The 14,769-nt window shown below is 37.9% G+C and overlaps 1 protein-coding gene across 1 annotated transcript; it reads right to left on the minus strand.

The window, feature by feature from the left end:
- Positions 1 to 7,181: 7,181 nt before the first annotated feature.
- On the minus strand, positions 7,182 to 9,058 carry SEP2 (stress enhanced protein 2). Its single transcript, XM_089987490.1, has 2 exons — positions 8,708 to 9,058; positions 7,182 to 7,770 (listed from the first exon to the last, which is right to left on the minus strand). The coding sequence occupies exons 1-2, from the start codon at positions 9,014 to 9,016 to the stop codon at positions 7,501 to 7,503; spliced, it is 579 nt and encodes a 192-aa protein (XP_089843616.1). The 5' UTR covers positions 9,017 to 9,058; the 3' UTR covers positions 7,182 to 7,500.
- Positions 9,059 to 14,769: the final 5,711 nt, after the last annotated feature.

The raw sequence follows: 14,769 nt of genomic DNA on the forward strand, positions 1-14,769 counted from the left end.
ACCAAGTTCAATGTTTGTTTGGAACATACTCGGATATTATGTTTCAAATGTCCGTTGTTTGACGATGATGTGCGGACAACTTGGACAATTGTGATTCAATTGATAACAGTAAATAAAAATGTTTGATCTTAAACACAATACCAGATAGGCAAGGAGGAGCCATAAAAATAATAGCAACAAGCAACACCATGCTCACACAGGAAAAAATGACCCAAAAAACATAAAGATAAAAATTAAATATTCTAAATCAAGAGGCAACATCACACTCAATCGATCACAAAGTAATCAAACATATACCACCCATCCAAGACGCAAAATCCCAAACCATAGGATAAGCTTATATGAAAATAAGTTCGACCTAATCACCACCAACAGGAGAAAAAAAAATGCCAATATAAAAAAAACAAGAAATATGAATTTTCAGATCAACTCCGCCTGTGTATAACTGTTTAGTTATACACTGTCAATCCCAAGCCCGGATAAAGGAGGAGGGTTGTGGTAGGCTAGTGACAGCTAGCATAAAAACTTAGTCACACCCTATGAATATGAACCAATATGAGAATTTCGTTGGGGCGTTCCCTACTGAGCGACGCGCTGTACTCTATAGGCCCGAAGGCAGTGATAAATGGGCAAGGGTTGTTAGGCCGTCACCCAGAAGCAACGTGTTACACCGACGCTCGAGTGTGGTATCAAATAGGCAAGGGTTCCCTCACTTTGTTGGACGGGTGGGGGTAAAGAAGATAGTTCAAGACCATAAAATTAGGTTAGCTACTTGGAACATAGGGTCTTTAACTGGTAAGTTGGTAGAGTTAGTAGATGTTATGTGTAGGAGAAAGATGGATATTTTATGTCTACAAGAGACCAAATGGGTAGGTGAAAAAGCAAAAGTGATAGAACCTTGGGAATATAAGATTTGGTATACAGGAATAAATAGGAATAGAAATAGAGTAGGGATTGTTATTAGTCGTGAGTTTATAGATAATGTAGTTGAAGTCCGTAGGAAGGGTGATAGGATTTTACATATTAATTAGTATTAGGTACGGATATTATTAATATTATTAGTGTTTATGCACCTCAAGTAGGTTTAGATGATTCCATTAAGTATCAGTTTTGAGAAGATTTAGATGGAGTAGTACAAGGGATATCTTATGGAAAAAAGCTTTTCATCGGCGATGGCCTTAATGGACATGTAGGCATTAGTAGGGATGAATTTGAGAGTATCCATGGAGGCTATGGTATAACAGAAAGAAACGAAAGTGGAGAAAGGATTTTAGATTTTGGTTTGTCCTATGATATGATCTTAGCAAACACTTGGTTTAGGAAGAGTGAGTCTCACCTAGTAACATTTAAAAGTGGGGTTAATACGAGTTAGATAGTTTTTTTCCTACTTAGAAAGAGAGATAGGGGTTGTTGCATCAATTATAAGGTTATACTGGAAGAAAGTGTAGCTACACAACATAGAGTCTTAATTTTAGATCTTAGAATTAGAAAATGCCGCAAAAGAGATAGACATAGGATAGATCATAGAATTAAGTGGTGGGCATTGAAATGAGCTAAACAAGGAATGTTTGTAGAGCAGGTAGTTAAGGAAGCTGATTGGTGTCTCGAGGAGGATTCAAAATTAATGTGGAATAAGATAACGGGTGGCATGAGAAAGGTGACTAAGGAGGTATTTGGTGAGTCTAAAGGCAGTGCACCGCTAGGTAAAGATACAACATGGTAGAACGAGGATGTCAAATTAGCTATTAAGGTTAAAATAGAGTGTTATAGAAATCTAAGAGTCGTGATAATGAGAATTTGGAGAAGTATATGATAGCAAAAAAGGAAGCTAAAAAAGTAGTTCGAAACACGAGAGATAAGGTATATAAGTTGGTTTATGACAAGTTGGATACCAAAGAGGGCGAGAAGGATATTTATAGGCTTGCAAAGATGAAAGATAGGAAATCGAAGGATCTGGGTATGGTTAGATATATCAAAGATGAAATGCAAAGGGTTTTAGTCAAAGATGAAGAGATTAAGAAGAGATAAAAAAATTATTTTGATAAGCTATTTAATGGAAGTCATGCTCAGGATCTTAGAGACTTCTCCATTCCTTTTCATGAGATGAATCATGACTTCATGCGCAAGATTCAAAAGAAAGAAATTGTAGAGGCTTTGAAGAAAATGAAATCAAGAAGGACAGTTGGCCCAGATGGTATACCTATCGAGGCTTGAAAATGCTTGGGTGAGAAAGGTTTAGAATGGTTGACAAATCTTTTTAACAAGATTTGGCAGACAAATAAGATGCTTAATGAGTGGAGGAAGAGTACTTTGGTGCCTCTATATAAGAATATGGGTGATATACAAGATTGCACAAACTATCGTGGTATAAAACTCATGAGTCATACTATGAAACTTTGGGAGAGGGTGATTGAGTATAAGTTGAGGAAGGTTGTCATGATATCGGAGAATCAATTTGGTTTTATGCCTGGAAGATCAACTATGAAAGCTATATATCTTCTTAGACAACTTATTAAGAGATATAGAGAGATGAACAAAGATTTGCATATGTTTTTTATTGATTTGGAGAAGGCATACGATAGAGTACCTAGGGATGTTCTCTGGTGGACATTGATTAAGAAATGTGTTTCTCTCAAGTACATTAGTATAATTAAAGATATGTACGAAGGAGTAGTAACCAATGTCCGCACCTATGGAGGGGTGACAACCAATTTTTCTATAACGATTGGGTTACATCAAGGATCTGCATTAAGCCCTTTCCTATTTGCTATAGTGATGGATGAGCTTACGAGATCAATTCAAGAAAATGTGTCGTGGTGTATGTTGTTTGCTGATGATATTGTTTTGATTGATGAGTCTAGAGCTGGGGTTAATGCTAAGTTACAATTATGAAGGCAGACCTTGGAAGCAAGATGTTTTAAGTTGAGTAAGAGTAAGACAAAATATATGGAATGTCAGTTTAGTAAGCAACAAAGTAGTGATGGGAGTGTAGTGAAGCTTGGTGAGAAAGAAATACCGGTGGATGACTGTTTCAAATATTTGGGAACTATCATTCAAATGTACGAAGAAATTGATGGAGATATAAATCATAGGATAAAGGTTGGGTGGATGAAATGGAAAAGTGCAACTGGAGTGTTGTGCAATCGTAGAATGCCATTGCGGTTGAAGGGAAAATTTTATAGGACCACAATTAGGCCCGCTTTACTATATGGTACAGAATGTTGGGCTGCCAAGAGACATCATATTCAAAAAATGAGTTTAGCTGAGATGTGTATGCTTAGATGAATGTGTGGAAATGCAATAAAAGATAAGACTCGAAACAAGGAGATATGTAAGAAGGTAGGCATTGCATCCATTGAAAATAAGATGAGAGAGAATTGTTTACAGTGGTTTGGACATATTCGGCGAAGACCTAATGATGCTCCAATTAGAAGGATGGAGAAATGGAAAAATATATTAGTTAAAAGTGGTCGGGGTAGACCTAAGAAGACTTGGATGGAGATGATAGGAAAGGATATGAATGCTTTGAACCTCACCGAGGACATGGCATTGGATAGAAAGGATTAGAGGAGAAGGATTCATGTGAAAGACCCAGAATGATTTTCTTTTTTGGTTCATATCGCCGAACCCAATTGTTTTGGGATGAAGACATAGTTGTTGTTGTTGTTTGTTGTTATTGTATGAATCTTCAGATCATAAAAGCAAAAACTAGGTCCAAAAACATAAAAAAAAAACAAGAGAAAAGGGATCCTTGTCCCAGACTAGAAAAAAAAAAAAACCAAGAACGAAACCTTGCCCTAGGAAACAACCAAGAAACCCTAATCTTGTAAATCCAACAAAGAAAGAATGTCTAAAACAAATAGAAGAATTGTAGAGAAATTTACACATTTTTTTAAAAAAACAACACCCAAATCAAGAACAAAATGAATAAGAAAGATGAGAAACCATGGAGCGATGCAGGAGAAGGAGGAGGAAGACGACGATGGTGGCGATGGCCTCGCCTCCCCCTCTATAGACCATATATACATATATATATATATACATATATATATATATACATATATATATATATATATATATATATATAGAGAGAGAGAGAGAGAGAGAGAGAGAGACGCATTGACGGTCGTCAATGTATTTTTTTTTTAAATTGTTCCCCATCCCTATTATTTTAGTAAGGGCCCCATCGCGTCCCACATTTGTTAAAAAATGCACGAGACTTGCCGTCAAACATACGCTAAAGTGACATCCAGCGGTTGGCTTCAAAATTTTTGAGTGTGAGCAAGGTTCTTTTGCACTTCAATACCAGGGCTCACCTCTTCATCTAGGGATATCAAAAGAAATCCATTGGCATCATGGGGAGGATCGAATGCAAAAGAAGACATGGACTTGTGCCTCTAAGTTCTTGTCGTTGGTGGGCTGGGTGAATTTAGTTAAGTACAACATCTCCTAAGTTGCCATCCATTTTTTATAGTTATTTAAGATTCCAAAGAAGGTCGAAAGAATATTAACTAGATTGTTCTAACACTTCATTTGGAAGAGTAAAATGGATGAGAAATCGCAAAGCAAGGTGTCTTAGAGGTTGACGTCATTCCCATCGGACTTGGAAGGTCTTGACCTAAAATATTTGATCAAATTTAACAAGGTACTGCTTTTCTAAATGGCTTTGGTTTCAGAGGATTTGCAATGAGAAAAGTTGGGTCCTTAAAGGAAAGTATGCTTTGTCAAGATAGTCGTGAAAGTGGTCGAATAATCAGTTGTGGAGGAAGGGCCATTGGATTTGGAAAGGGTGGTTGGGCACTTTAGATGAATTGTGTCAAGGATTAGTCAATATTGGAAACATGAGAAATACCAAATTCTTGCAGGACGTATGACTAAGAGACCAAACCCTAAGAGACAAATTTCCAACATTGTATCAAGCTACTCATGAAGGTGAAAGCGACTTGGTCTTCCTGTAGTGGTTGGGATATAATTTTGAGAAGGCAACCTTCAGATCACACTTTGCAGCAATGGCTGACCCTTCTGCAATTGTTGGAGCCGCTCTCGTTGGGGGAGGGGCCTGATTCTATTGTTTGGTGTTTTTCTAAAGGTGGCTCCTTCTACATACGTCTTTTTGTAGAGTTCTTTGTGGACCAGCTACGTGTATTCTACCTCACAAGGGAGGCTTGCCTATAAGGGCCTCCATCTTGGATTGATTCATTCTAATGTGTAGGGTATCTTCTGAATTGCACCTCAAGAGCATGGAATCCAATTGACAAGTCGATGTTCTCTTTGCTGCAGTGGAGAAGAATCTCTCCCCTACCTATTTTGGAAGTGTCAATTTTTAAAGGATTTGTATAACAAGGGATGGGAGAGGTTTGACATTACAGGGGACAATCATGCATTCCCAAGAGACCTTCTTATAGTCAAACCATTTAGCTGTTGGAACAAACGGTGACCAAAAACAATATTTAGGATAATTGAGATCCCAAGCTTAGAGGCACATTCTTATGATTGCTATCTTTAGAACTTCAATCACCCCCATTTTGAGATTTTTGAAGATGCAAAAAGAGTTTGTTTATGACTGAGTTCCTAAGATATAACTAGGATTGGACCTCAAGAGCATCACTGTTTCACAAGATCAGGTAACATCTCTCACACTTGAACTTGACAAGCCAAATCGAGAACAAAAGAATAGAAAGAGAGAAAGCTTGAGAATAAAAAAATCTGATGAACTAAAAGACAAAAATGAAAAATTTTATAGACTTTAAGAAGGTCAAGAAGTTTTTGTGATAAATGAAATTAAAGGCCATAAATTCAACAGTTTGAAAATTGGACAAAAATGATTTTGAATGGTACTCACCCACCTTTGACTAAGGATCAAGGATGTCCAAAATCGTTTAACAGTCACAATGCCCCATAAATGCTATATAAATGCATTTTTAACGTTTTTCAAACATCAAAACCATTCAAGAAAACATAAAGTCAAAGACAGCTTGGTTAAAGCGGATCTCGACACCTCACACGTGCATCGCGCCACTGCGAGTGTGCAAAGTGCAAAATGCGCTATTAAAATGATACATTGCGCCTCAAGCGCCCTTGCACACACACGTGTATGCGAATAACATGTTCATTCCTGCGCGAAGCGCAACAACGTCCACAAGTCACCCTAATACAAAAGGTTTACCAAAGTAAAAAATATGAGACTAAACATTTTCAAAGCACCAAAATATTTCAAAATGTGCTATATTTTAAAAACTTTTCCAGCATTAGCTACAAAGGAAAAAATTGAAGCTTTGTTTGGCGGTTTTGGATCTTCATTGCTTGGAGGGCATTATGGCTCGATAGAAACAATCGAATTTTCAGAAACTCAAGAAGCGATTATGAGGCCATAAACATTAATATAAGATGGGAAGTCAGAAACAAAGCTACCATTAAATGGCTAAGGTCAGATTTGCAATAGATTGGGAATAACATAATCTTGTAAATCTGAAACACTGCTCCCTTGCAGTGTATATGTATTTCATTTTTGGGTGTGGTGGCTCTATTGTGGGGGTGATACTTCATCACCTTACGCCCTGATTGTACCCCTTTATTATGTTTAATGAATTATACTTCTTAAAAAAAAATTAGAATTCCTATGAGTTTTAGTCTTTCTTTTTTATTATCATAATAGTGACAAATACCCGTGATCTTTTGAGAACATAATTAAAAAATACAATATTTTGGTTGTTATTTAAATGTCAAAAGCATCACGATTTATTGTTTTAATGAAAGTATCGCAAATTTATTGTGATATTTACGTTTATATTGGTTATATGGTCACGACAAAAATGGATTATTTTATATTCCTTACTTTTTTACTTATTTTCTCTCTGATCTTTTAGTTTATTTAATTTTGCCAATAATTTTTCCATTACAGTGCGATAAAAGCAAAAACAATGTCAATTTCCCATGAGAAAACAACTAGTACTGTTATTTTCCCGTTTTGAACGTTGTTTGCTTGTCATTCAGCTATCCTCTCGCATACATGAATCTCGGCATGCCAATTCCTTCCTCCATTCTTTCTTGTTTGCATGTGTTGATACGTGCTTCTGGTGCTACCTTGTGTAACAAAACAAATTGCTATGAGAATAAGAAAACAAATCCATCTCTCTCTCTCTCTCTCTCTCTCATGTGCGCAGACACTTGTCGTGTACCGATTTGAACAGGAAAGAAGACAAATGTCACACGTTTCTCTTTGGTGATAGAAGGGATATGATAACAGTGTCCACTCATTTATAATATACTGAACATATATCATTAACCCAAATATACATGTATAACGCTTCTTTAAAAGTAAATGTATATGTCTATACCACAATGACATGACTCAAAGGACACAAGGGCACGCTATTTTTGTGTATGTCGCCTATTGCTTACCCATAGTATACAAGGGGACACAGCTTAGGAGTATGTTGGAGTATCCTGTGACAGTTAAAAATTTTAGAGATAGAAACTCTCTCTCTCTCTCTTCAAATCCTACACATCATCCAGCCATTCCTGATAGTCGTCTTCGTAGAAGAGGCCATCCACCAGATTGTCGATTAGAGAATCAACAAAGGTGTTGCAGCTCAAGGTGAAAATCTTTCCCACCCTCGACCTTGCGGTAGAAAAGAAGGCAAAAGTGGCTGCACACGCTACGGCACCCACACAGACCCCACCCCCTTCCACGATCCCTTGTATGTCCATCTTCCTGAACAAGGAGTTTCCAGTCACCATTTCCACACCAACTGCTGCTGCAAACGCTATCTGCCCCCCATCCCCCATCAAACAAACATTTTGGAGAAATATTAATTAATTAACAAGCCAAGCTATCTATTCTCTTAATTAGTGACAAGCGTAGTAGTCGCTTGTCTTTTGATACTCAAAACATAACAAACCACATACTCTGTTCATTAATTTTCTCTGTTGCATACATCTTAACCAAGAGATCTTTAGAGATCAATTCAACTAAGTACATTAAATTATGACTTCTAAGAATAAATGATCTTGAATTTTTTTTGGTAATTTAGGAGATCGATTCCACTAAGTTTGTTGAAATACTTGATGCAATAGTCATATTTTAACAGGAAGAAATGATTTGAGGTTGCCCCCTTTTCCTTTTTAAGTATGAAACTTCCACTCAAGATCTTTGTCTTCAAGATGGTATGAATTAACTACTATGTTTAACACCATGGTAGCATCAAGGCCTAGAAGTTGGGCCAAACTGGTTCTACACCGTGTGTAAGTGCATGCTCAGTGGTAAGGATGGGGTATTCTTACAGTGTTACTGTCTTGGATCTTGGTAACCTATGATTAAAGCCAACAAGTATCCTCACAATGAAAAAATATATATAACTTGTGAATTAAGAGGGGCATGGCGTGTAGACTTGTTCCGTTTTAGCAAATAATTTTACTTTGCCATTTCTAGACATTGGCACATACAAGGGCTCATGCTAGTGTGAAAAACTCGTAGTTTTTTCCATTCTCTTTATGGTACTCCCGTTATTAAGAGCATAAATGGTAGACATCGTTTCTAAATTCCTGTTTTCTTCATACTCTTTATAAAAAAATTGTTGTAGGGGTAGCCCTGACACTCGGATGGAGTTTCATAATCTAAAATTGTTGCAACCTAGCATCCTAGGGACCAAACTTGATCTCCATTACCAGAAGAAAAAGATTCAAAGAAGAAAGGAAGAGGAAATACCATGGCAAGCCGGCCGGAAAGGATCTCGACGAGCTCGCTTTTTCTCGAGTTATCAATATAAGCAGAGAGTGAATCAAAGAATGGGGAGACGTGTGCTGAATCTCCTCTTGCTTTTAACAAGCCATCACTTGGTGTTCCATAAGTTCTCAAGTTGCATAATCTTGGCTGCAACACTATCTTAGGGTTTTCCGGGGACAACGTGTCCGAGGACCGGAGTTTGGGAGCGACCAAGTTCTTTTTAGAGGAGAGTATTGGTTTCTGCTGCAACTCACACAGGAATGACTGAGCAGCCATGGAAGAAGCAGCCATGGCCGAAATTCAGTTGAAGGGAACAGGAGGAATGGTTTTGGAACTACTTGGTGGTTCTCTTTTGTAGACTTTTAGTTCATGGTTGATGAGTAGGACACGTTTAGGACAAGTCACGGTGTGCTGCTTTTCACACAATGTGGGTGGTTGGGTGTTCATCTTTCTAACCACTACTGTGCTTTTCACCTCTTGATGCAGTTATTGTCTGACCCACAAAAAATTTCCATCCAGATCCCCAAAAGCTTCAAAAGCCTTTTGTGAAGAATGGATCTGGATATAAACAAACATGACATGGGTTCATCCAAATCTGATGAATTATGGCTTTTGCAAAAAATAGCAAAGAATCCATCGCTAGGACTTAGACTAGGTCGGGTTTTAGATCTTGGGTTCTTGGTTGACATTAAGTCTGCAAATAGGAAGACCCACGAATGTGTGTCGATCTTAGGGCAGTAAACTGTAACCATACGCTCACGAGCGTGGTTGGGTAGGTTATGATTTAACTGATGCCAGTCGCATGCCTGGAGAAAAGGAGACCTGATCCAGTCCAGGTATTCCATTACTATCATTTGAAACGGATCTCATCATTTGAAATAGGGTGAGTTTCATCATACATTCAATCCTAGCCATCCAGCCGAACCATCAAGCCATTGATTGGATGGTTAAGATTGAATGTATGAAGGAATCTGCACACCCGATGAGAAGACAAAGGGATCATTACCCCCATAAAAAGAACTAAACCAAAACCAGTTTTTTTTACAGCGCCGAACATAACAGTGACTTAGAGTTGCCTACTTGTCGATGAATTTTCACAAAAAAAAAATCACTGAACATGAAAGCGATATAAAAAAAATAAGACTGGATTAGCAAAAGAATGCAGAGGATGTGTCGTGTTGCATTTTGAGTGGCTGAGTACACATTGAAAAAATATACTCAGCCTCGACCACTGGATCTGCTTGGACAAAGGAGCGGGTTTGGCGCTTGAAAACATTATGTGCAATATGATTGCACAAAAATTTGTGCATTAAGCACCTGATCACCCTTCATCTTGGGGACAGGGCCTGTCAGGTGTGGGGCCCACGACCTGAAGGAGGGCGATCAGGTGCTTAATACACAATTTTCATGCAATCATATTGCACTCGATCCTGACTCGTTTGGTGCTGGTCTAAGGATAAGGACAGGGACCAATAATGGTCAATTAAGAACCATTAAAGACTGCTTACATGGTCCCAAATTGTGGTCAATCCCATGAAACTTAGATCTTGCTAGGAAAGCACTAGAGAGAGCTTAAAAATATTGTGATCTTTCATTGGTTGCACTCAAACCCGTCCACATCAACACTTACTACCTGCAACCACCCATTGGTCCCACAAATTTCCCACCTAAGCCTTCAAAAATTATCCCAAACCTGGCTTTTGGATCCAACTAGAACTAGGGACTATTTCATGGTGCTCGTCCTCGACCTATTTTTCAGAGGGGAGGGGGGGGTTTGAACCATCAGGTGCATGTCGTGATCGGAGGCCGGCAGATATTCTCCATGGCCATGAACCGGAGAGGCCGCAACAAGACACACGAATCGAGGAGATCCGCCTAAGCAGTTTATGGATTTTGATGATGATATTTTTTTTTTATTCAAGTGCCCTCCAGGACCAGTTATGCGGTGACATGGGCAGATGACTGGACCTTTCTGAGTTCACAGGCCAACTTGATCCCAATGCTTATTTTGACTAGAGGATGGTCATGAACGTGTCCTTTTTTGCTCATCGAGTTTCACATCATCGATGGGTAGAGCTTGTAGCGACTCATCAACGAGGACTAGCCTTGTGGTGGTGGACAGATCTGCAACAGATTCGAGAGGACCAAGATCTTAGACTCATTGAGACATGGGAAGAGATGTGGCAGGCTATTGAGGTCAAGTTTGTCTCTCTCGGCTACTCCCAACATGAATATCGATGGTGCCTCTTACTTTGACAGGGTTCGAAGTCCATGATCGAGTACATCTCAAAGTTTTATCGCCTAAATCTGCAGAGCAAACATCAAGAGACCAAGGATCAGTGTGTCACCAGGTATATTAATGGCCTTCACTATGCAATTTATGATAAATTAGCTTGTTTTTCTATATTGAATGTAGATCAAGCAACACAATATGCTTTGACCACTGAGAAAAAGAAATAAAAAGTGAGTTGCAATTTTCCGTGCAGGAAGCATCTGAGTAACCTATGGGTACTCCTCTAGCCAGGGGAGTAACAAGTCTGCTAAAACAGACCCGAAGGTCATAGCTCATCTTGTGACTTATGGGCCCACAACACATATCAGGTCTAAGACCCGTGTAGCGGAAGAAGCAACTTGATGTTTTTGTTGTTAAGGACTCAGGTATTTGGCAGCTCAGTGCTCGAGCAAGTGTCAATTTTTTAGATGTAGATTCCAAGTTTGAAGAGTCTGGTCATGTAGAATTATTCGAGAAAAGAGAAGTAAATGGGCATGCTCATGACGATGAAGAGACCATTAAGATCAATCCTGAGGATGTCGGAACATGCTTGTCGATTTGACATGCTATGATTTTTCTTGAATCTCCTTGAACCAAAAAGTAGTTGAGGGACAATATTTTTCACACACGATGCACTTGTGAAGGTTATTTATGTGATAATATCATTGATAGTGGTGCATGCAAAAATATAGTTTCTTTGTGGTTGTAGATTTACTAAAATTAAATACCAAAAAATATACTCACCCTTACCTAATGTCCTGGTTCAAGAAAGGGGGTGAAGTCCCAATCATTTCTTGTTGTATGGTCAAATGAACTGTGGTGTGATGTCATCTGTATGGATGGTTGTCATATCCTATTGGGTCACGCTTGGCAGCTTGGTAGGAAGACATTACATCTTGGTGACAAGAGCATCTACCCATTTAGACTTATAAATAAGAACATCAAACTCCTACTTCTTAGAGAGACCTTCCAATCTAAAGTTTCTAAGCCAATCTTAACTGGCTTGATATTAAGAGTCTTGTCATGAGGATGAGTACTGTTTTGCCCTTGTAGCTAAAGAGGTTTGCAATGTGGTTCCTAATATTGTTCCTATCATGCAACATCTGAGTCTTGAATATCAGGACATTATGCCGGATGAGTTGCTTAATGGGTTGCCTCATTTGAGGTTGACCAAGCATGCAATTGACCTGATTCTAGGGTTTGGTCTACCCAACTTGCTTGTGTATCGCATGAATTTCATTGATAGTATTGAGTTACAGTGGCAAATTGGAGATCTCCTGCACAAGAGCTTTATTCGTGAGAGTGTCAACCCCTATGCAATACCAACTTTACTTACCCCAAAGAAAGATGGAAGTTTATGTGTGTGTTTTAATAGTTGAGTGATCAGCAAAATAATAGTCAAATATCGTTTTACGATTCTTCAAGTAGATGACATACTTGACCTACAAGTAGGCTCTAAGGTCTTTTTGAAGATTGATTTAAAGGTTGGCTACCATCAAGTTTGCATTCTCGAAGGAGATAAGTGAAAAACAACTTTTAAAACTCGAGATGGCTTGTACAAGTGGCTAGTGATACCTTTTGGTCTGTCGAATACACTTAGTACATTCATGAATGTTATGACTCATGTGCTTCGACCAGTTTTGGTCAAGTTTATGGTTGTTTATTTTGATGACATCTTAGTGTACACTCCTAGTGAGTCTACTCATTTCTCCCATTTTGCATCGAGAGCAATTATTCATGAATGCCAATAAGTGTTCCTTCTTGACATCCAATCTTATATTTTTAGGGTTCGTCGTGTTGTCTCAAGGTGTCCAAGCTGATCCTTCAAAAGTCTAGGTGATACTTGATTGGCCGATCATGCAAAACCTAGGCGAGGTGCACAGTTTTCATGGATTAGCCATTTTTTATCGTTGGTTCATACGAAACTTTAGTATCATTATGGCACCCATCACAGAGTGTCTTAAGGGTGCTAAGTTTTAGTGGACCCCAGTGACTGAGAAAGCATTCGGCCTCATTAAAGACAAAATGAGTCATGCCCTTGTGCTAGCACTCCCTGATTTTTATTTACTTTTTGAGGTAGAGTGTGATGCTTCAAATGTAAGTATTGATGGCATCTTGAGTCAAAATCGACATCATATATCTTTTTTTAGTGAAAAGCTATTTGATGCCAAATGTTTGTGCTCTACATATGATATTGAGTTTTATGTGGTAATACAAGCCTTTCGATATTGGTGTCATTATCTTATCTATAAGGAGTTTTTACTATACATTGATCGTAAAGCACTCAAGTACCTCAACAACTAAAAGAAATTGAGTGTTAAATATGCAAAGTGGGTCAGTTACCTACAAGAGTACACTTTTACTATCAGACATCAATCTGGTACTCTTAATAAGGTAGCAGATGCACTTAGTCAAATAAACAGTCTTTTGCCATTTATGTCGATCCGGTTCGTAGGATTTAAGGTGTGTCAGGACCTATATACGTTAGATTCTGATTTTAAGAACATCTGGGATAAGTGTCTCTCTAACACGTGCTCGTCAGACTTTCTTTTTCAAATCCATGATGGGTACCTGTTTAGAGGGAATAGTGTGTTCATTCCAGATTCTTCCCTCAGATAGTTCTTATTATTATATTTGCATGAAGTTGGTTTTGCAGGTCACCTAGGACAGGGTAAAACATATGCTCTTGTGAGTGAACGTTATTTCTGGCTTAGAATAAGATATGATGTTGGCAGGTTTGTCCGAAGATATCAAGTTTGTCAAGTTTCGAAGGGGCATAAACAAAAATACAGGTCTTTATAGTCTCCTTCCAATTCTCGACCATCCCTAGGAACATGTCTCCATGGATTTTGTATTAGGGTTGCTTAGGACAAAGCGTGAGTTTGATTTTATTTTAGTCATTGTCGACCGTTTCTTAAAGATGGCTATATTCATCCTGTGAAAACACATTAGTGATGCTTCACTTGTACCCTATTATTATTATTTTAGAAAGATCTCTTTGGTCTTTGTTGAAAACCAAACTCTAATTTAGTAGTGTGTACCTGTTATCATCGCAAAATTTTACTTTTGCAAGTCAAACTGACCTTTGAAAAAGATTTTGAAAATAACTCGCCTACATTTTAAAATGCAGGATAATTTCGAAGAATGGGAGTCGCCTGTTGGTATGAGGTTCAACCGTTTCTGGCACCTTTACCAGGGGTAATTGAACCAATGATCAAAAGTGTGCTTAGCTTTGCTCAACTTGTCTAAATCATGTTCTATTTCTTAAATGCACAAAGAATCAGGCATGTACTATGAATTTTTTGAAAATGCAGATTTGAAAACATGATGTTTGCTTCTGAGATTTGAAATACTTGGAAAAGATGTCACTTGGAAAATCGTGAATCATGGTAAAAGAATACTTCTGAGAAAAATGAAAACCGATTTCTGAAGAATTCAAGTGTTTTAGGAAAATCGATTTCTGAGGAATTTCAAGTAACTTTGAGAAACTAGGTTTTTCTGAATTCAAACTTTGAAATTGAATATATAACTTGAAAAATCAAATTTTAAACTTTGAAAAATACTTGAAATATCATTTGAAAGCTCATAATTTTGAGAAAATCATTTTCTGAGAAAACTTAGAAAATTTTGAGAAAATCGATTTCTCTGAATTGGAATTGGGATTTGCAAATTGAATGAAATGAATGAATATGGATTTAAAAGATATTTCTTTAAGGAATTGAGAAAATCCTTTTGAGTTTTAAGAAATGCGGTGCATTTTGAAGTTAGCCTA

The sequence above is a fragment of the Nuphar pumila genome, chromosome 14 (assembly GCF_984573655.1).
Source record: "Nuphar pumila chromosome 14, dmNupPumi1.hap1.1, whole genome shotgun sequence".
NCBI classification, from domain to species: Eukaryota; Viridiplantae; Streptophyta; class Magnoliopsida; order Nymphaeales; family Nymphaeaceae; genus Nuphar; species Nuphar pumila.